This window comes from Littorina saxatilis, linkage group LG6 (assembly GCF_037325665.1).
Source record: "Littorina saxatilis isolate snail1 linkage group LG6, US_GU_Lsax_2.0, whole genome shotgun sequence".
In the NCBI taxonomy this organism is placed as follows: Eukaryota; Metazoa; Mollusca; class Gastropoda; order Littorinimorpha; family Littorinidae; genus Littorina; species Littorina saxatilis.
The window spans coordinates 15,123,564-15,139,561 of record NC_090250.1 but is presented as its reverse complement, the minus strand read 5'-3'; the positions used below and the strand labels follow the sequence as shown (position 1 = coordinate 15,139,561).

The 15,998-nt window shown below is 42.1% G+C and overlaps 1 protein-coding gene across 1 annotated transcript; it reads right to left on the bottom strand.

Annotated features, from left to right (window-relative positions):
* Positions 1 to 9,493: 9,493 nt before the first annotated feature.
* LOC138969686 (alpha-glucosidase-like) lies at positions 9,494 to 15,998 on the bottom strand. The gene is made up of 10 exons (XM_070342543.1): positions 15,632 to 15,998; positions 14,833 to 15,012; positions 14,462 to 14,619; positions 14,003 to 14,128; positions 13,431 to 13,556; positions 12,555 to 12,679; positions 11,576 to 11,774; positions 10,917 to 11,102; positions 10,292 to 10,426; positions 9,494 to 9,850 (listed from the first exon to the last, which is right to left on the bottom strand). Exons 1-10 carry the CDS (start codon positions 15,876 to 15,878, stop codon positions 9,494 to 9,496), a joined length of 1,839 nt encoding a protein of 612 aa, XP_070198644.1. The 5' UTR covers positions 15,879 to 15,998.

Below are 15,998 nucleotides of genomic sequence, written 5' to 3'. Positions count from 1 at the left end.
CCAGTGTCTTTTAGAACACTGTGTGTTTACACACCGCAGACAATTAGGCAACACCCGTGAATAAAAATCACTTTGAGTGTGTGGGTCCAGGCTTCAGGAAGTGGATGGTGGGTGCATCCTTCGACCCGCTGCAAGAGTCTTTTTGCATCTGAGGTGATTGGCACCGTTATTGGGTGGTTTTTACTGCACGCGTAGCCTTAATTCAGGTTTGAGTGGAGGTGTTCCTCGTTCCCATGGGTATCTGCTGCGTTCCTGGTTCTTTTGGGTTCGTCTTCTAGAACTGATGCACCAAAGGCAGCAATAAAAAGCTGCGAGGGTTTGCTTTCCCATAGATGTCTGCTGCGTTTGTAGTTCTTATTTTTTAAATTCTGGAACTGGTGCACCAAAGGCAGCAATAAATAGATGCATGGGTTTGATGCAGAGTTTGCACTCTTGCTGTAGATATATCTGGCATGGATACCTACATTCTTCGACCGCCCGCTCTCATGGGGCCAGTGGGCGGACTGTTGTGTGGAAACTGATTGAGAACATCTTGGCTTAAACATAAGTTTATGTTAACAAATGTTATGATCATGACATGTATACAAAATTCACAGGTAACAGCAACAAGCTAGAAGCTTATAGTGGTGTTCCTGCATGGACAGTACAACGTAAGGCGGTAACGGCTGAACAATTCGTCTAAATAAACCAAATCTATTTATAACATAAGTAACGTCATTATAATTGAAGAAGGACAGTAAAAGGAAGGAAGGAGGGGAAGAAGAGGAATAAAAGAAGAGGGATGGGTAGGAGATGTGCAGAAATTAAAGATGTTGTCCGGCTGAGAACATCTTGCTCGGAATATCTCAGTATCTGATTCTAGAGTTAGAGCATATTTTAAAGATCCTCGATGTCGTGCTCTCTGACTATGTCTCCTATATATATATACCTCGCCTTGAAACGACATTGCCTCAGATCTCTGGGTCTGACGATGAACCCGAAGCATCTGGGACAATACCCGCTTTTGTTAATCACCGATTAATAATGGACAATAACACATTTTGTATCAACTGCATGGGTGCAAAGTACATGGTCTTTATAAAATGTCGTCGATCTAACGGCTCAACTCCGAGGGGAAAGAAACTTCAATTATTATGCACCACAATGATGGTCTAGACTATTCCAGTTCAGGCGTCAACGGCTTACAATCACCCAACCGCACATGGATAGAAATAACGCATGGAACTGCCCAAGGATCGCAGAGCAAACCTCAGAATAATCGAAGGCGGTAATAAGTATGCATTGCCTTCAAAGACACAGCCCTTCTCGTGAAAACAGCTCGGTTCACCATCTCATATCTGCCCAGGATTTTACTCGGGATTTCTTTTTTTTTCTTTCTTTCTTTATTTGGTGTTTAACGTCGTTTTCAACCACGAAGGTTATATCGCGACGGGGAAAGGGGGGGAGATGGGATAGAGCCACTTGTCAATTGTTTCTTGTTCACAAAAGCACTAATCAAAACTTTGCTCCAGGGGCGTGCAACGAAGTACAATATATTACCTTACTGGGAGAATGCAAGTTTCCAGTACAAAGGACTGGAAAGCATACCTTTCTTACATACTGCTTGACTAAAATCTTTACAACAATTGACTATATTCTATGCAAGAAACACTTAACAAGGGTAAAAGGAGAAACAGAATCCGTTAGTCGCCTCTTACGACATGCTGGGGAGCATCGGGTAAATTCTTCCCCCTAACCTGCGGGGGGTTTACACGGGATAAGTCCCTCCCTTCACTTTGACAGGGCATGCAAATAGACCTTTAAACAACCAAAGACGACAATAACATAATATGCAGGGGTGTACCTTAACTTGTTTTTTGCTACCGGCCCCCAAAAATCCCAACCAGCCCGGAATTCTTACAGCCGCCTCAGCGGCTCGTCGCGTGCTAAGCACATAAACAAAAGACGTACATTCATATTCATAATGCATACATGTGGATTTGCACTACTAATAACTACCACAAACACACACACAAGATTTGAAAATTGAAAAATAAATATGCATGGCCCTTATTGTCGACGCTTCTTCCGTTTAGTCTTCCACGGGTAACGAGCCGCATCTTGTGCACCTCTTGATGTAACAATTCACACGTGGACCCGCATGCAAGCACAACCGAATCGTAAATAAACAAAGACGACAACAAATATATTTTGTATATTTATTGTCTACATCAATCCAGTTAAGTCGTCAACGGAATACACTCACACATACACAGGGCCTCTCGTTTGATGTAACAACTATTACCTACAACCGTCCAGACATCCAAGGCAGATCTATGACCAGGGCATGTGGGCAGAAACTCTAAGTTTATAAACAAACAGAACCGTTCATGCAGACTTGCATGCAGACTTTCCAAAGTGTCTCCTGAAATCGTATGGTACCAATTTACTCCAGTTTGCATGACACTGCTTCCATTGCGGAGCCCTGGTCTGTTTGGCCGTAGATATATTTAGACCCCGCAATCTGGATCTTTTGATGTCTTGTGGTTTACCTCCAATCAGGGGAGGTAAATCCAGGTGCCAGAGCAGGAAGGGGCCATAAGCGCTGCTCGTGGCAGTTTACTACGAACGATAACACGATTTATTACGGTGACTGCCCTTGCCTGCCGATTGAGTGCGAGTCAAGCAGCAGACGAATATCTTTGAGTCAAGTTCTATCAGGTGATGTCGGAGATCACGGCACGGAACTTGTATTCCTGTGGGTCTCTTGGAAAGACACGACTGGGAAAATTAGCTGGGGAAGGAGCATATATAAACAGGCAAAGGTTTGATTTATTTAATTTTTCGTCGCTGTAGACCTCGGGGTTAATATATGTGTGATCGGGAATAGAAGAACACCGTTATAGTACGCAGTGCTGATAAGACGACCTAAACCACAGATCTGAGGAGTGTATTTTACCGACGAAAGGGGTGGATATTGGGGTTTGTGAGGTATCGGTTGGTGGCATGGTGGCATAGCGGTTGAGGGGGGGTCATTTGAAATGAGCAGGATTGTCTCTGTTTCGGTTTCTGGGGGTCTAACTTTTGGTACTTAAAACTGATGTATTCGCAATTTTTGTCATTCAGTTTACAACCTGTGGCTTTTTTTATTGCTATGTTCCTGTCCGTTACAATCGTTAAATCGCTGCTGATATTTCGTTTTGGGCGAAAATTGATTTTTTTTTACATTGAAAAGAAACTGGATTACAAACTTCTGAACTCGTAGCGATGCTGTGTGACTGTATGTATCGCGTTCAAAATTTCGAATGTTAGGCCTACGCGTTCATTAAAACTCCTGTTCCCCTACCTTCCCCTGTTTTATGGGCTACTAAATGCTTTAGGCAATAAATCATTCAGAGTTCTGAGTACTGTCCGAGGGAGAGAACAAACGGCGGGTTCTGATTCGTTGAAATCACAACACATCTCAGTTTCAACCAATCCAACACTGCGGGTTGCTCCCGTTTGGTTGGTAACTTTCTCGTGCACCTGGTCGTCATCAAGGAAATTTTTTTTTTCTCGGAAATGTGCGGCCTTTCTTAGTTCCTTCGGTTCAAAATGGCACTACTTCATCTTTCCTTGATTTAGTCGTTTTTATTCGCCCGTGTTGGGATCTTGCGGATATTCAAAGTTATATATGAACATGAATACTACCTTTTTGCAGTGAACAGAAATAAGCACACAAAACAATGTATATAACTACACAATTATTATGCAAAGAATGCATCGTTCACAGTTTCGTTCCAAAGGCGTCTCAGTGTAAAGAACACAGACTATGTTTTCTACTGTATCTGCCATCACCTTCAGGAGTCAAAATGTAGGTCAACTACTGACTTCACGCTTGCATCACTGATGAAAGACATTATTCAGGTACCAACTTCAAAGCCATTATGGAGAACAGAGTTCACATGTTCTTGTGGCAAGCCGCCTCCAGGTGTCGCTGATGTTTACGCCTTCATCGATGCACATGGCGGAAAACTTGCTATTTTTGGCCCCGGTCGGGCTTGCGGGCGCCATTTTGTTTACGTCGTGCACAGGGGAGTCTGGGTAAACGGGGCCCGGCACTGTGTATAAATAGTGTACACCCCTGACTTAGCAAATCAGGACCACCTGACACAAGCTGGGTATGCTCCATCACCTTGAACGAGAGGTTATTTTAAGATCAACGGCAACTCTGGACAACGCAGAGATTAGGTAGGTATCATATTGGATGGAGGTGGGAACATTCCTGAGATCAAGCAGGACCAAGGATGGGCGCCGGGCGGGCGAAGGTTTATGGGTAGACTCTGTTTTTGTTGAGAATGAGGGGGGGGGGGGGGGGGGGGGGTAGGGGATGGGATATACTCAGTTTATGCTTTTGTTTGTATTAATAAAGAAATGAATATTGTGAAATATAAAAAGCCTATTGTTTATAAAATTCTTTCCCTGGTTGGATTGGAACGTTCTGGAGTTTAAGCCCAGGCTGAATTGCACTAGGTTTTAACGGATCTCCTGGTTAGCATTTCTGTCTGTTGCTGCTGTCAGTGAAAAATGTCGGGCATCAGTAATACTTCTGCAAACCCCTCTTCACAACCGGGCACACACACACACACACACACACACACACACACACACACGCACGCACGCACGCACACACACACGCACGCACGCATGCATGCGCACGCACGCACACACACATACACACACACACACACACACACACACACACACACACGCACGCACGCATGCATGCGCACGCACGCACACACACATACACACACACACACACACACACACACTCAACTGCTTTTTGGCTGGGGTAAGGTCAGAAATCACCCAGTAAACATAAACCTCACACAAAGCTCACACTGTGAACTGTGAAATGGGTCAGGAAAATCAGCTGTGTGCAATTTACACCTTACTTGCTTAGGTCCCACACATGTCAACTTCGCGAATGTATACCTGGCTTTTGACCAGACTAGATTAAACAAGTCGCGTACGTAAGGCGAAAATACAACATTTAGTCAAGCTCAGTCGAACTCACAGAATGAAACTGAACACAAAGCATTTTGTCCACAAGACCGTACACTTGTAGCATCGTCTGTCCACCGCTCGTGGCAAAGGCAGTGAAATTAACAATACAGAAAAGCGCGGTAGCGGTTGCGCTGAGGAGGATAGCCCACTTTTCTATATCTCTATTATTTTTAACTCTCTGAACGTGTTTTTAATCCAAACATATCATATCTATATGTTTTTGGAATCAGGAACGAACAAGGAATAAGATGAAATTGTTTTTAAATCGATTTCGGAAATTTAATTTTAATCATAATTTTTATATTTTTAATTTTCAGAGCTTGTTTTTAATCCGAATATAACATAGTTATATGTTTTTGGAATCAGAAAATGATGAAAAATACGATAAACGTAATTTTGAATCGTTTTATAAAAAAATAATTCTAATTACAATTTTAAGATTTTTCATGACCAAAGTCATAAATTAAGCCTCCAAGCTGAAATGCAATACCAAAGTCCGGCCTCTGTGGAAGACTGCTTGGCCCAAAATTCAATCAATTGACAGTGCCGCCTCAACTTTTACAAAATGCCGGATATGACGTCATCAAAGACATTTATCGAAATAATGAAAAAAACGTCTTGGGATATCATACCCAGGAACTCTCATGACAAATTTCATACAGATCGGTCCAGTAGTTTACTCTGAATCGATCTACACACACACACACACACACACACACACAAACACACACACACACACACACACACACACACACACACCACGACCCTCGTCTCGATTTCCCCCTCTATGTTAAAACAATTAGTCAAAACTTGACTAAATGTAAAAATGGAGGTGGATGAAGGAATCCTCGGAGAAAGCGAGAGAGACAGAAACAGAAAGAACCACGGTTAGTTAGTTGGTTAGCTGTTGCTTTTCGGGTCCAGCGGACCATAATAGGTCAAATCAGGACCCCCGGAACAATTGATGAACGGACGGGCAGACAGACAAACACTGAGACCAACAAACAGACAGGTCGACAGACACGCATCCAGGCAAACCAAGGCGGTGTTATGTGATTAGTAGATGAGAACAGGAAAACAATTTCTTTTCAGTTTTGAAGAACTGCCCGTGGTTTTGTTTACCGACGATTGTTTTTCATGTTCTGTTCAAAATAATCATGTCTTTTGCAAAGAACATGGTAAATCCAAAGGAGGAAGAAGAAGAAGAAAAATAAAAAGACGAACAAGAACAAAAGCAAAAGTAACAAGACCATGAACATGCAGTTGAAATTGTTGGGACGGGCGCAGTGGGTGGTAAGACGTCGGCCTCCTAATCGGGAGGTCGTGAGTTCGAATCCCGGTCGCTGCCGCCTGGTGGGTTAAGAGTGGAGATTTTTCCGATCTCCCAGGTCAACTTATGTGCAGACCTGCTTGTGACTTAACCCCCTTCGTGTGTACACGCAAGGACAAGGCCAAGTGCGCACGGAAAAGATTCTGTAATCCATGTCAGAGTTCGGTGTGTTATGGAAACACGAAAATACCCAGCATGCCTACTCAACGAAAGCGGAGTGAAACTGACTCATAGTCTAGTGTGGGGAACCCAAATAACTCATAACTCATAACATTTTATTGATCCAACAAAGGAAATTAAATTGGTCATCAGCACATATAGGTCATTAATTAATAATTATAAAAGAATAAGAGAAGAAAATTCATAAAACCCATGATAAAAAAAATACCCTTTTTTCTTGCACACCTGACACACCGACACACCAACACACATGCATACATACCTACATACATACCTACATACATACATACATACATACATACATACATTCCATATTAAAGTGTAGTTAAGAACATCACAGTAATTATCTCATTGTTTGGATTAACAGATAAGTTTTATGTAAATGATGATAACAAATGGGCAAACGAGCTCACACGTAACCAGACAATTCTGGAACGCTGAAGAAGAAGAAGAAGAAGAAATTGTTGGGAGAAAAGGACGAGTAAGGTCCAGGGTAGATAACTTCTGTCAAATAGACTGCGTCGTCGAGAATACCTGGTTACCTCCCTGTCATTGCAGGAGTCTCGATCAGTGGGTCAGCTGTTAGTATAGATTTCCTTTTCTTCAAATGCGCTTATTTTTTTGCGAAGCCTTAAATGCAGAAGTTGATAAAGATAGGTGTCCACTGTAAAGAGATTGATTGGAATGTGTGTGTCAATGTACATGCGTGCGGAACAAAAACAACAACACAAACACACACGCAAAAACGCATAAACACACACGCAAAAACGCATAAACACACACGCAAAAACGCACGCACTCTCTCTCACACACACACACACACACACACACACACGCACACGCGCACACACACACACACACACACACACACACACACACACACACACACACCACACACTTCGGTGACTTTTTACATTTAGTCAAGTTTTGACTAAATGTTTTAACATAGAGGGGGGAATCGAGACGAGGGTCGTGGTGTGTGTGTGTGTGTGTGTGTGTGTGTGTGTGTGTGTGTGTGTGTGTGTGTGTATGTGTGTGTGTGTGTGTGTGTACGTGTGTGCGTGTGTGTGTGTGTGTGTGTGTGTGTGTGTGTGTAGAGCGATTCAGACTAAACTACTGGACAGATCTTTATGAAATTTGACATGAGAGTTCCTGGGAATGATATCCCAGGACTTTTTTTTCTTTTTTGCGATAAATGATGATGTCTTTGATGACGTCATATCCGGCTTTTTGTAAAAGTTGAGGCGGCACTGTCACACCCTCATTTTACAATCAAATTGATTGAAATTTTGGCCAAGCAATCTTCGACGAAGGCCGGACTTCGGTATTGCATTTCAGTTTGGTGGCTTAAAAATTAATTAATGACTTTGGTAATTAAAAATCTGAAAATTGTAAAAAAAAAATTTTTTATAAAACCATCCGAATTTACGTTTATCTTATTCTTCATCATTTTCTGATTCCAAAAACATATAAATATGTTATATTTGGATTAAAAACAAGCTCTGAAAATTAAAAAATATAAAAATTATGATCAAAATTAAATTTCCAAAATCGTTTCAAAAACTATTTCATCTTATTCCTTGTCGGTTCCTGATTCCAAAAACATATAGATATGATATGTTTGGATTAAAAACACGCTCAGAAAGTTAAAACGAAGAGAGGTACAGTAAAGCGTGCTATGAAGCACAGCGCAATCGCTACCGCGCCAAACAGGCTCGTCACTTTCACTGCCTTTTGCTCTAGCGGCGGACTACGTTCAGTTTCATTCTGTGAGTTCCACAGCTTGACTAAATGTAGTAATTTCGCCTTACGCGACTTGTTTTAATTGTTTTGCTTACCGCTGTTTGACACGACATCAGTCGCTGTGACGAAATAGCGAATAGCAACAAACGATAAGTGTGAGGTGGTAACTTGCTTGAAGAAATGAAAGACTACATCGGCGGAATGAAAAATAACAAGTCGCGTAAGGCGAAAATACAATATTTAGTCAAGTAGCTGTCGAACTCACAGAATGAAACTGAACGCAATGCAACGCAGCAAGACCGTATACTCGTGGTCCACCGCTCACGGCATAGGCAGTGAAATTGACAAGAAGAGCGGGGTAGTGGTTACGCTATGCTGCATAGCACGCTTTTCTGTACCTCTCTTCGTTTTAACTTTCTGAGCGTGTTTTTAATCCAAACATATCATATCTATATATTTTTGGAATCAGGAACCGACAAGGAATAAGATAAAAGTGTTTTTAAATTGATTTCGAAAAAAAATTTTGATAATAATTTTTATATATTTAATTTTCAGAGCTTGTTTTTAATCCGAATATAACATATTTATATGTTTTTGGAATCAGCAAATAATGGAGAATAAGATAAACGTAAATTTGGATCGTTTTATAAATTTTTATTTTTTTTTACAATTTTCAGATTTTTAATGACCAAAGTCATTAATTAATTTTTAAGCCACCAAGCTGAAATGCAATACCGAACCCCGGGCTTCGTCGAAGAGTACTTGACCAAAATTTCAACCAATTTGGTTGAAAAATGAGGGCGTGACAGTGCCGCCTCAACTTTCACGAAAAGCCGGATATGACGTCATCAAAGACATTTATCAAAAAAATGAAAAAAACGTTCGGGGATTTCATACCCAGGAACTCTCATGTCAAATTTCATAAAGATCGGTCCAGTAGTTTAGTCTGAATCGCTCTACACACACACACACACACACACACACACACAGACACACGCACATTACACCACGACCCTCGTTTCGATTCCCCCTCGATGTTAAAATATTTAGTCAAAACTTGACTAAATGTAAAAACCATAGAACAAAACTAGTAACAGTATATCACTTCGATTGCATTTCGATTATCTTCACGTGCTTGTAGGTCTACAGAGTGAATGAATGTTGAATCACGCTTTTCATGGGTGCAACAACAAAATTGTAAGAATCGTACATTTAATGTTGTAACTCTATGACAAGACCGTCGCCAGGGTTCAAGGTCACACTTGACAAGGTCACAGCAGAGTTCAAGTAGAAACGTTTCTCGTTGACCGCCGCAGAAGTCGCGACCTTGACACGACCTTGAGCCTTGCTGACAGGCGGGCCGGAAAAGTCATGGGTCAAGGTCATGTTCCCAAAGTTGATGATCACAAGGTAATCTGGATTGTCCTGAGCAGATCGTAGGTAGAAGAGGATGCTGGGAGTGACGTCACCAAAGGTCAAAAGGCCATATTGTAGCGAAGGCTCTTCGCGGAGAATGGCAAGGTCACGGTAAAGTTTGATCGTTGCCATTTCCGTCGAATTCTTCTCCGTCTGAAATAAAATAGAACAAAATTAAATCAACTTAGATAAAGCAAGTCTTTGATACAAAACAACGGGGTGAAAAGAAATAAAAGAAAATTAAAACCCAAGTGCCACGTTTGCACTTTGACCTTTAGGTTTTTGAAAACGCGTTTGCATGTATGCATTGTTAAAGAACTTGGCTGATGTTAGAGAGGTTGAGCCCAGTGGTGGTAAACGTTAATGAATGGTAACCTAACCTAGCTTCTGATAGAAGACCCATATATCTTATTCAAACAAACTAATATGGCTTGCTTTGGCGAATGCAAGTGGGGAAAAACTGTCCATGGCTATTCGTTTTTCTTTTTCACACACAACATGGCTCATGCTGTAGAAGACAAAACAGCCAACGAAAAGCTGCATCATGATATAGTTCATCGGAGTATGCATATTAAAAAAAGGGGTGTGGCAAACCTCGACATTTATAGTTCTGAAGTTAGGATGTAGAGGTAACCATGGTTTCGTTGCCTCTGTGAATCCGGCATTGCTGCTACTGTTCCACTGCATGGGTGACCTGGCGGGGTCACGTGACACTTCCTGATAATGGTCCTGTATCATGGAAAAACAAAACACAGTAAGCGCAAAATGATATAATTATTACACATTAATATAATAAAAATCAAATACGATCAGCGCAATCTTTTCAACGCGTCGTATCGTTTCAATGGGTGTTTTAAATCGTAATCGTCCTTTGTTATTTCTTGCTACATAATTATGTGGAACAGCAAACATGATAAACAGCCATGGTGTTATTACAAACATCACTCAACTTCTGTGTTTATATTCTTAGTTCAGTTCAGCGTTTGTAGCCTTGTATTAGTCCTTTTCTTGGACAGACAGACACACACACACGTACACACACACACACACACACACACACACACACACACACACACACACACACACACACAAACACACACACAGACACATACACACACACACATACACACACACACACACACCCACACACACATACACACACACACACACACACACACATACACATGCTTCAGCTATAACGACTTTAGATTCTACTTACAGGTCCGTAGTTGATTCCCCACGGGTCTCTCGTCTCGGCGAATGACACTACGATGTCCTCCATACCGATCTCTTCACCGTAGTACGTGGTGGGTGTGCCTCGTAGTGTCAGCAGCAATACGATAAGTGCGTCAGTATACAATGATCCCAGACGAGAACTGGCTCGCTTGTTGTCGTGGTTAGATAGCTGGAGACAGAGACAAGAAAGTGTATGGTGCTACGATGTTTTGAATGCAGATTTCATCACCGTAGTACGTTTTGTTAGTACCTTGTAGAGTCAGCAACACTGCGTGAAGCGCGTCTCTATACAATATTGAGAGATGGCTCGCTTGTTGTCGCGGTAAGATACCTACAATGAACACAGATCGAGCTGTGACACATACTGACTCACTCAATCAATCTGTCAAACCCCCCCATCCATCCCGGTATCCATTAGTCCATCAGTTCATAAGTTCATGCATCCGTCCATCCATCAATCCATCCAAATATCAATCTATCGACTGTACATATGTCAAAAAGACATCAAAGAAAAGATCTGTTCTTTTGCACTGGTAAACGCATAGACTCAATGTATGTCCGTCAAACAGACAGAAACGAAAAAAACAAAAAACACATGAAGTTATTTTAACTACAACATTAAATAACGACAAATTGCCTCACCACAAAGTTTGCCCACTTTCCGTCCGGCAAAGTGTCGTACTCTTCTTGGATGACGTCACGAATGCAAATGGCGTCGCAGTAGGTGTGGTAAACAGGGTTCATGGTCACAATCAGGTCAAAGTTGAAGGGCATGTCGGCGCCATAGGCATAGTAACGGTTTCTGATCTTTGGTGGGTCATACAATTCAACGACCATGAACCTGCAACATAATTTAAGTGGTAGCGCTGATGATTTTTGCGGCCGCAATAACGTTTTAACCGTTACAAAAAAGTCGCTTGAAGCGTGATAAACACATTCTGTCAATCTGTCGGCCTAAAAGACTTGGATAGTTGAGCATTTCCGTCAGTGAAGTAAAAGAAAGAATGGAAAAAAGAAAACGAAACAAAACAGCATTTTGCCAGTTGTCCAATTCTACAGTTTGTCAATTAGCCGAGTCAGTCAGTTGAGTGAGTGAATAAACAAAATAAAGGCATAAACACAAAGTCACAGAAAAATAAAAAGAGAGGGAGCGAGAGGGGGAGGAGAGAGAGAGAGAGAGAGAGAGAGAGAGAGAGAGAGAGAGAGAGAGAGAGAGAGAGTACACAACAAAAACAAAGAACAATAGACAATCTTTAATTGTGTAAGGCCACAGCCCCTTACAATAGTGGTTAAAATAACAGTTATAATATGCACAGTTATAACTTTCCAAGTAATACCAAGCTGAAATAAAATCTCGTAGTTCGGGCAGAGCCAAAGCTTGCTTGGTAAAAATTTGGAGGAAATAGCTTGGATTTTGGATCGTAGCAGTCAGGAAAAAAAGGTTTTAGGCATAGTCTACTCTTCCAGCTTTTCATTCGTACAATACATGCACAAACAATAGAAATGCAGATAGCCAGATAGCCAATGACCATGCAGATACTGGGGTGAGAAAAGAAAGACACAAAATGTATACGCAAGACAATGAGAACAGAGAGATCATATAATTAAATGGACATCTGACTTTGAGTGGTCGGTGTCACTGTCGGAGTCATCATAAGAGTCCAGCACTTCTCCCCATTCCTTGACCACTAGCCCGATGTCCGGCACGTTCTGGGTCAAGCTGGGGATCCAGTAGGCTAGCTGCCACTGTAGACAGAGTCAAAAATGCGAGTATTGGTTTAAACAAAACAAAATTCAAAATACATGACAGTAAACAATTAAAAAAATAGGCAACTAAGACACGAACTCAAAAGCTTTTTTCCTTGACCAAAACAACATTACACAAACCTTCATGGTGGTGAACATGACAATAATAAACCAAGAAGAACAAATCGGGCAGGGGGGGGGGGGGGGGGGGGGTGTGTGAGTAAAACTGAGAAATATAGAGACAAATGGTTGAAGAACATACGGGCAACCGAAAGGAAAGACCAGGACGGAAGCGACAGGGAAACAGAAGAAAAACGTATTGATTGGAACTATCTATAGACAAAAAGAAACATTCTCCAGTATTTAACCTGGCAGCCTTTTCTCTTCTTTTGTTTATAGTGGATGGACATACACATAACAATAAAATAAAATAAAAAGGTCAAAATTACACTTGATTCCGTAAAGCTTTGACTTCTCCACACCAAGATGGACAGACATTGTAGCTTCGGATGTTGGTTCTTTAAAAGCACATTCATTCTCGTGAAAACAATTAGGCCCACTTACTCCAATCTGACCAGGCTCTTACCTGGGGTAACACCATTCATCTACTTGGTCATATACACAAGATGAATAGCCTTTGTGCCCTATGTGCACAGTAGGAATTTGTTTATGAATTATTTTCGTAAAAAACATTATGGTGGAGCTGCGATCATGTCTGAATGTTAACCACAGTCTTGCTCGAACCACCTACCCATTGGGTTCCAGATTTGTTGCTGGGTTTCTGGTCCTCATAGTATTGGTCTGACACCATCATGTAAGCAATGGCATCCACTCTCATCCCATCTACTCCACGCTCTAACCAAAAGCGGATAATGTTCTGAAACAAACAATAACTGCACATACACCCACACACTTTCTGAGAAGGGAAAGCGAATGCGGGGGTTTGTGCCGAAAAGGCGTCATCTTTCGGTAAGGGGGACAAACAGAACCAATAGAATATCAAGTCGTTTCGTTCGGACTTCCTCCTTTATAATGCCCGATTTCCTCATATTTGTTTGTGTCTCACCCCGCACCCCCCCCCCCCCCCCACCCCCCTCTCACCCTTTGAAGACATTCAAAACTTCAGGGGAAACAGGTTTTGTAATGGAGGGAGTTTTAAAATTGGTGTAAAGTTACAGAGGTCTTGAACAGAAACTCTGAGAAAATAAAATAGGTTTTAAAATGAAGCGAGCCTTAAATTGGGGTTTTAAAAAGGGGGCTTCATTGTAACAGTGTAATGTTTATCAATTTAACGGGGAGGTCTGTAGAGCTTTTAATGTTCACCTTCATTTCTTCTCTGAGCTCCGTGCAGCGGTAGTTGACCTGTGGCTGGGAAGGAGTGAACGAATGATAGAAGTACTCCTGTCTCGTCTTGCTCCACGTCCACGCAGAATAACCAAACGAACTGATCTGAAAACGAAAACATTTGGCAGGTGTCCAAGAAAGGGTCAGGAGGATGACAAAGATTTGTCAATAAAAACTAATCGATCTGAAAACAAAATAATGTCTTTGTCGGATGTCGAATACAGGATTGAGAGGATCACAAATTAAGACTTTGCATTAAAGCCAAATCGATCTGAAAAAGGGGGAGGGGGAATGGCCATACACGTAACATAAACAAAACAAAACAAAACAAAACATACACAAAAACAACAACACAACACGAGTGCACTGGGGCGTTGCAGCCCACAAACGCAGAAGAAGAACAACAAACAACATCAATAGCTTTAATACTCCCCTTACCCAGTTACTAGGAGGAACAGTAGTACCATTGTCGAGTGTCTTGCCCGCGGCCCACACGTAGTAGCCGGCATAGGGTTCAATTCTCTGTTCACTCTTTTTGAACCACGGGTGATCAGAACTGGTGTAGCCGGCCACAAAATCGATGATCACTCGGATATCTGACGAATACGGTGTGTAGATTAGTAAATGTTTCTGTATATTTCTGTCTATGTCTTTGTATCTGTATAAGCACCAAACACAATCCATTCAACAAGAAATCCCAATATCTAATGCAAGCAGAATCAAACCCTGTTTGTTCCACCAATGAAAAAAATAAAAAGTAACTAATTTGTCTTTCAATTTTCTTGTCATCAAGAGAATGAGTAACATACCGCGCTTGTGCGCTTCGCGGAGCAGATTGTCGAAGTCGAAAAGATTGCCGAAGAGAGGATCGACCTCCACGTGACTGGTCGTGTCGTACCCGAAGTCCCTCATGGGGGAAGGGTAGAATGGGCTGATCCACAGCGCCTTCACATTCAGGTAGGTGAAATAGTCCAGTCTGGATATGATGCCTGAAGCAGTAGAATGGAACCCCTTTTAAGACCTCCACAAAGCTGAGAGAATCTGGTCTTAAATCGGAGGGAGTCATAAAAAGGTGCTAAAGTTACAGAGGGTCTTAAAAACACAGGTCTTAAAAACGGGGGGGGGGGGGGGGGGAGGCATGCATTGTGTGTGTGCGGGGGGGGGGGGGGTCCACTGTAGAATGGTAGACCACTTCCGAGTTTGTACGGATTGTGGAAGAGCTGGTCATCCTCTCACACACACACACACACTCACACACACACACACACACACACACACTCATACACACACACACACACACACACACACACACACTCATACACATACACACACTCATACACATACACACACACACACGCACACACATTCATACACACACACACGCACACACACACACACTCATACACACACACACACACACACACATACACACACACACACACACACTCATACACACACACACACACACACACACACATACACCACACATACACACACACACACACACACACACACACACACACACACACACACACACACACACACACAGCAGTGTGCAGCAAAGATTACTACCCTTGCCTCTTACCACAGAAACAGAAGCAACTCTACCTGGTAGATCCCCAACCCCATCCCCGTCAGAATCCTGGAAGGATCTGGGGTAGATTTGGTAGACGATACTCTTCTGCCACCACTTGAGATCTGGTGGAAACCTCTCCCTCACAGACGACGACGTCAACACCGTTGTCAAGGCAACGGCGATGCCAGCGAGGACCGTCACAGCGATCAGAGGAATACACAACTTGCCCTGGCACAGTCTGGTGCAGAAACTTTTAGGTTTTTCTGACGTTTTGTCCATGGTGGAGTTGTTTGTGTTATCTGTATGCAAAGATTCACAAGTATATCGACCCAACGTGCTTTATCGTGGACAGAAAATTGGACAATGAATATGAGATGAACACAATTGATTTTGTCATTC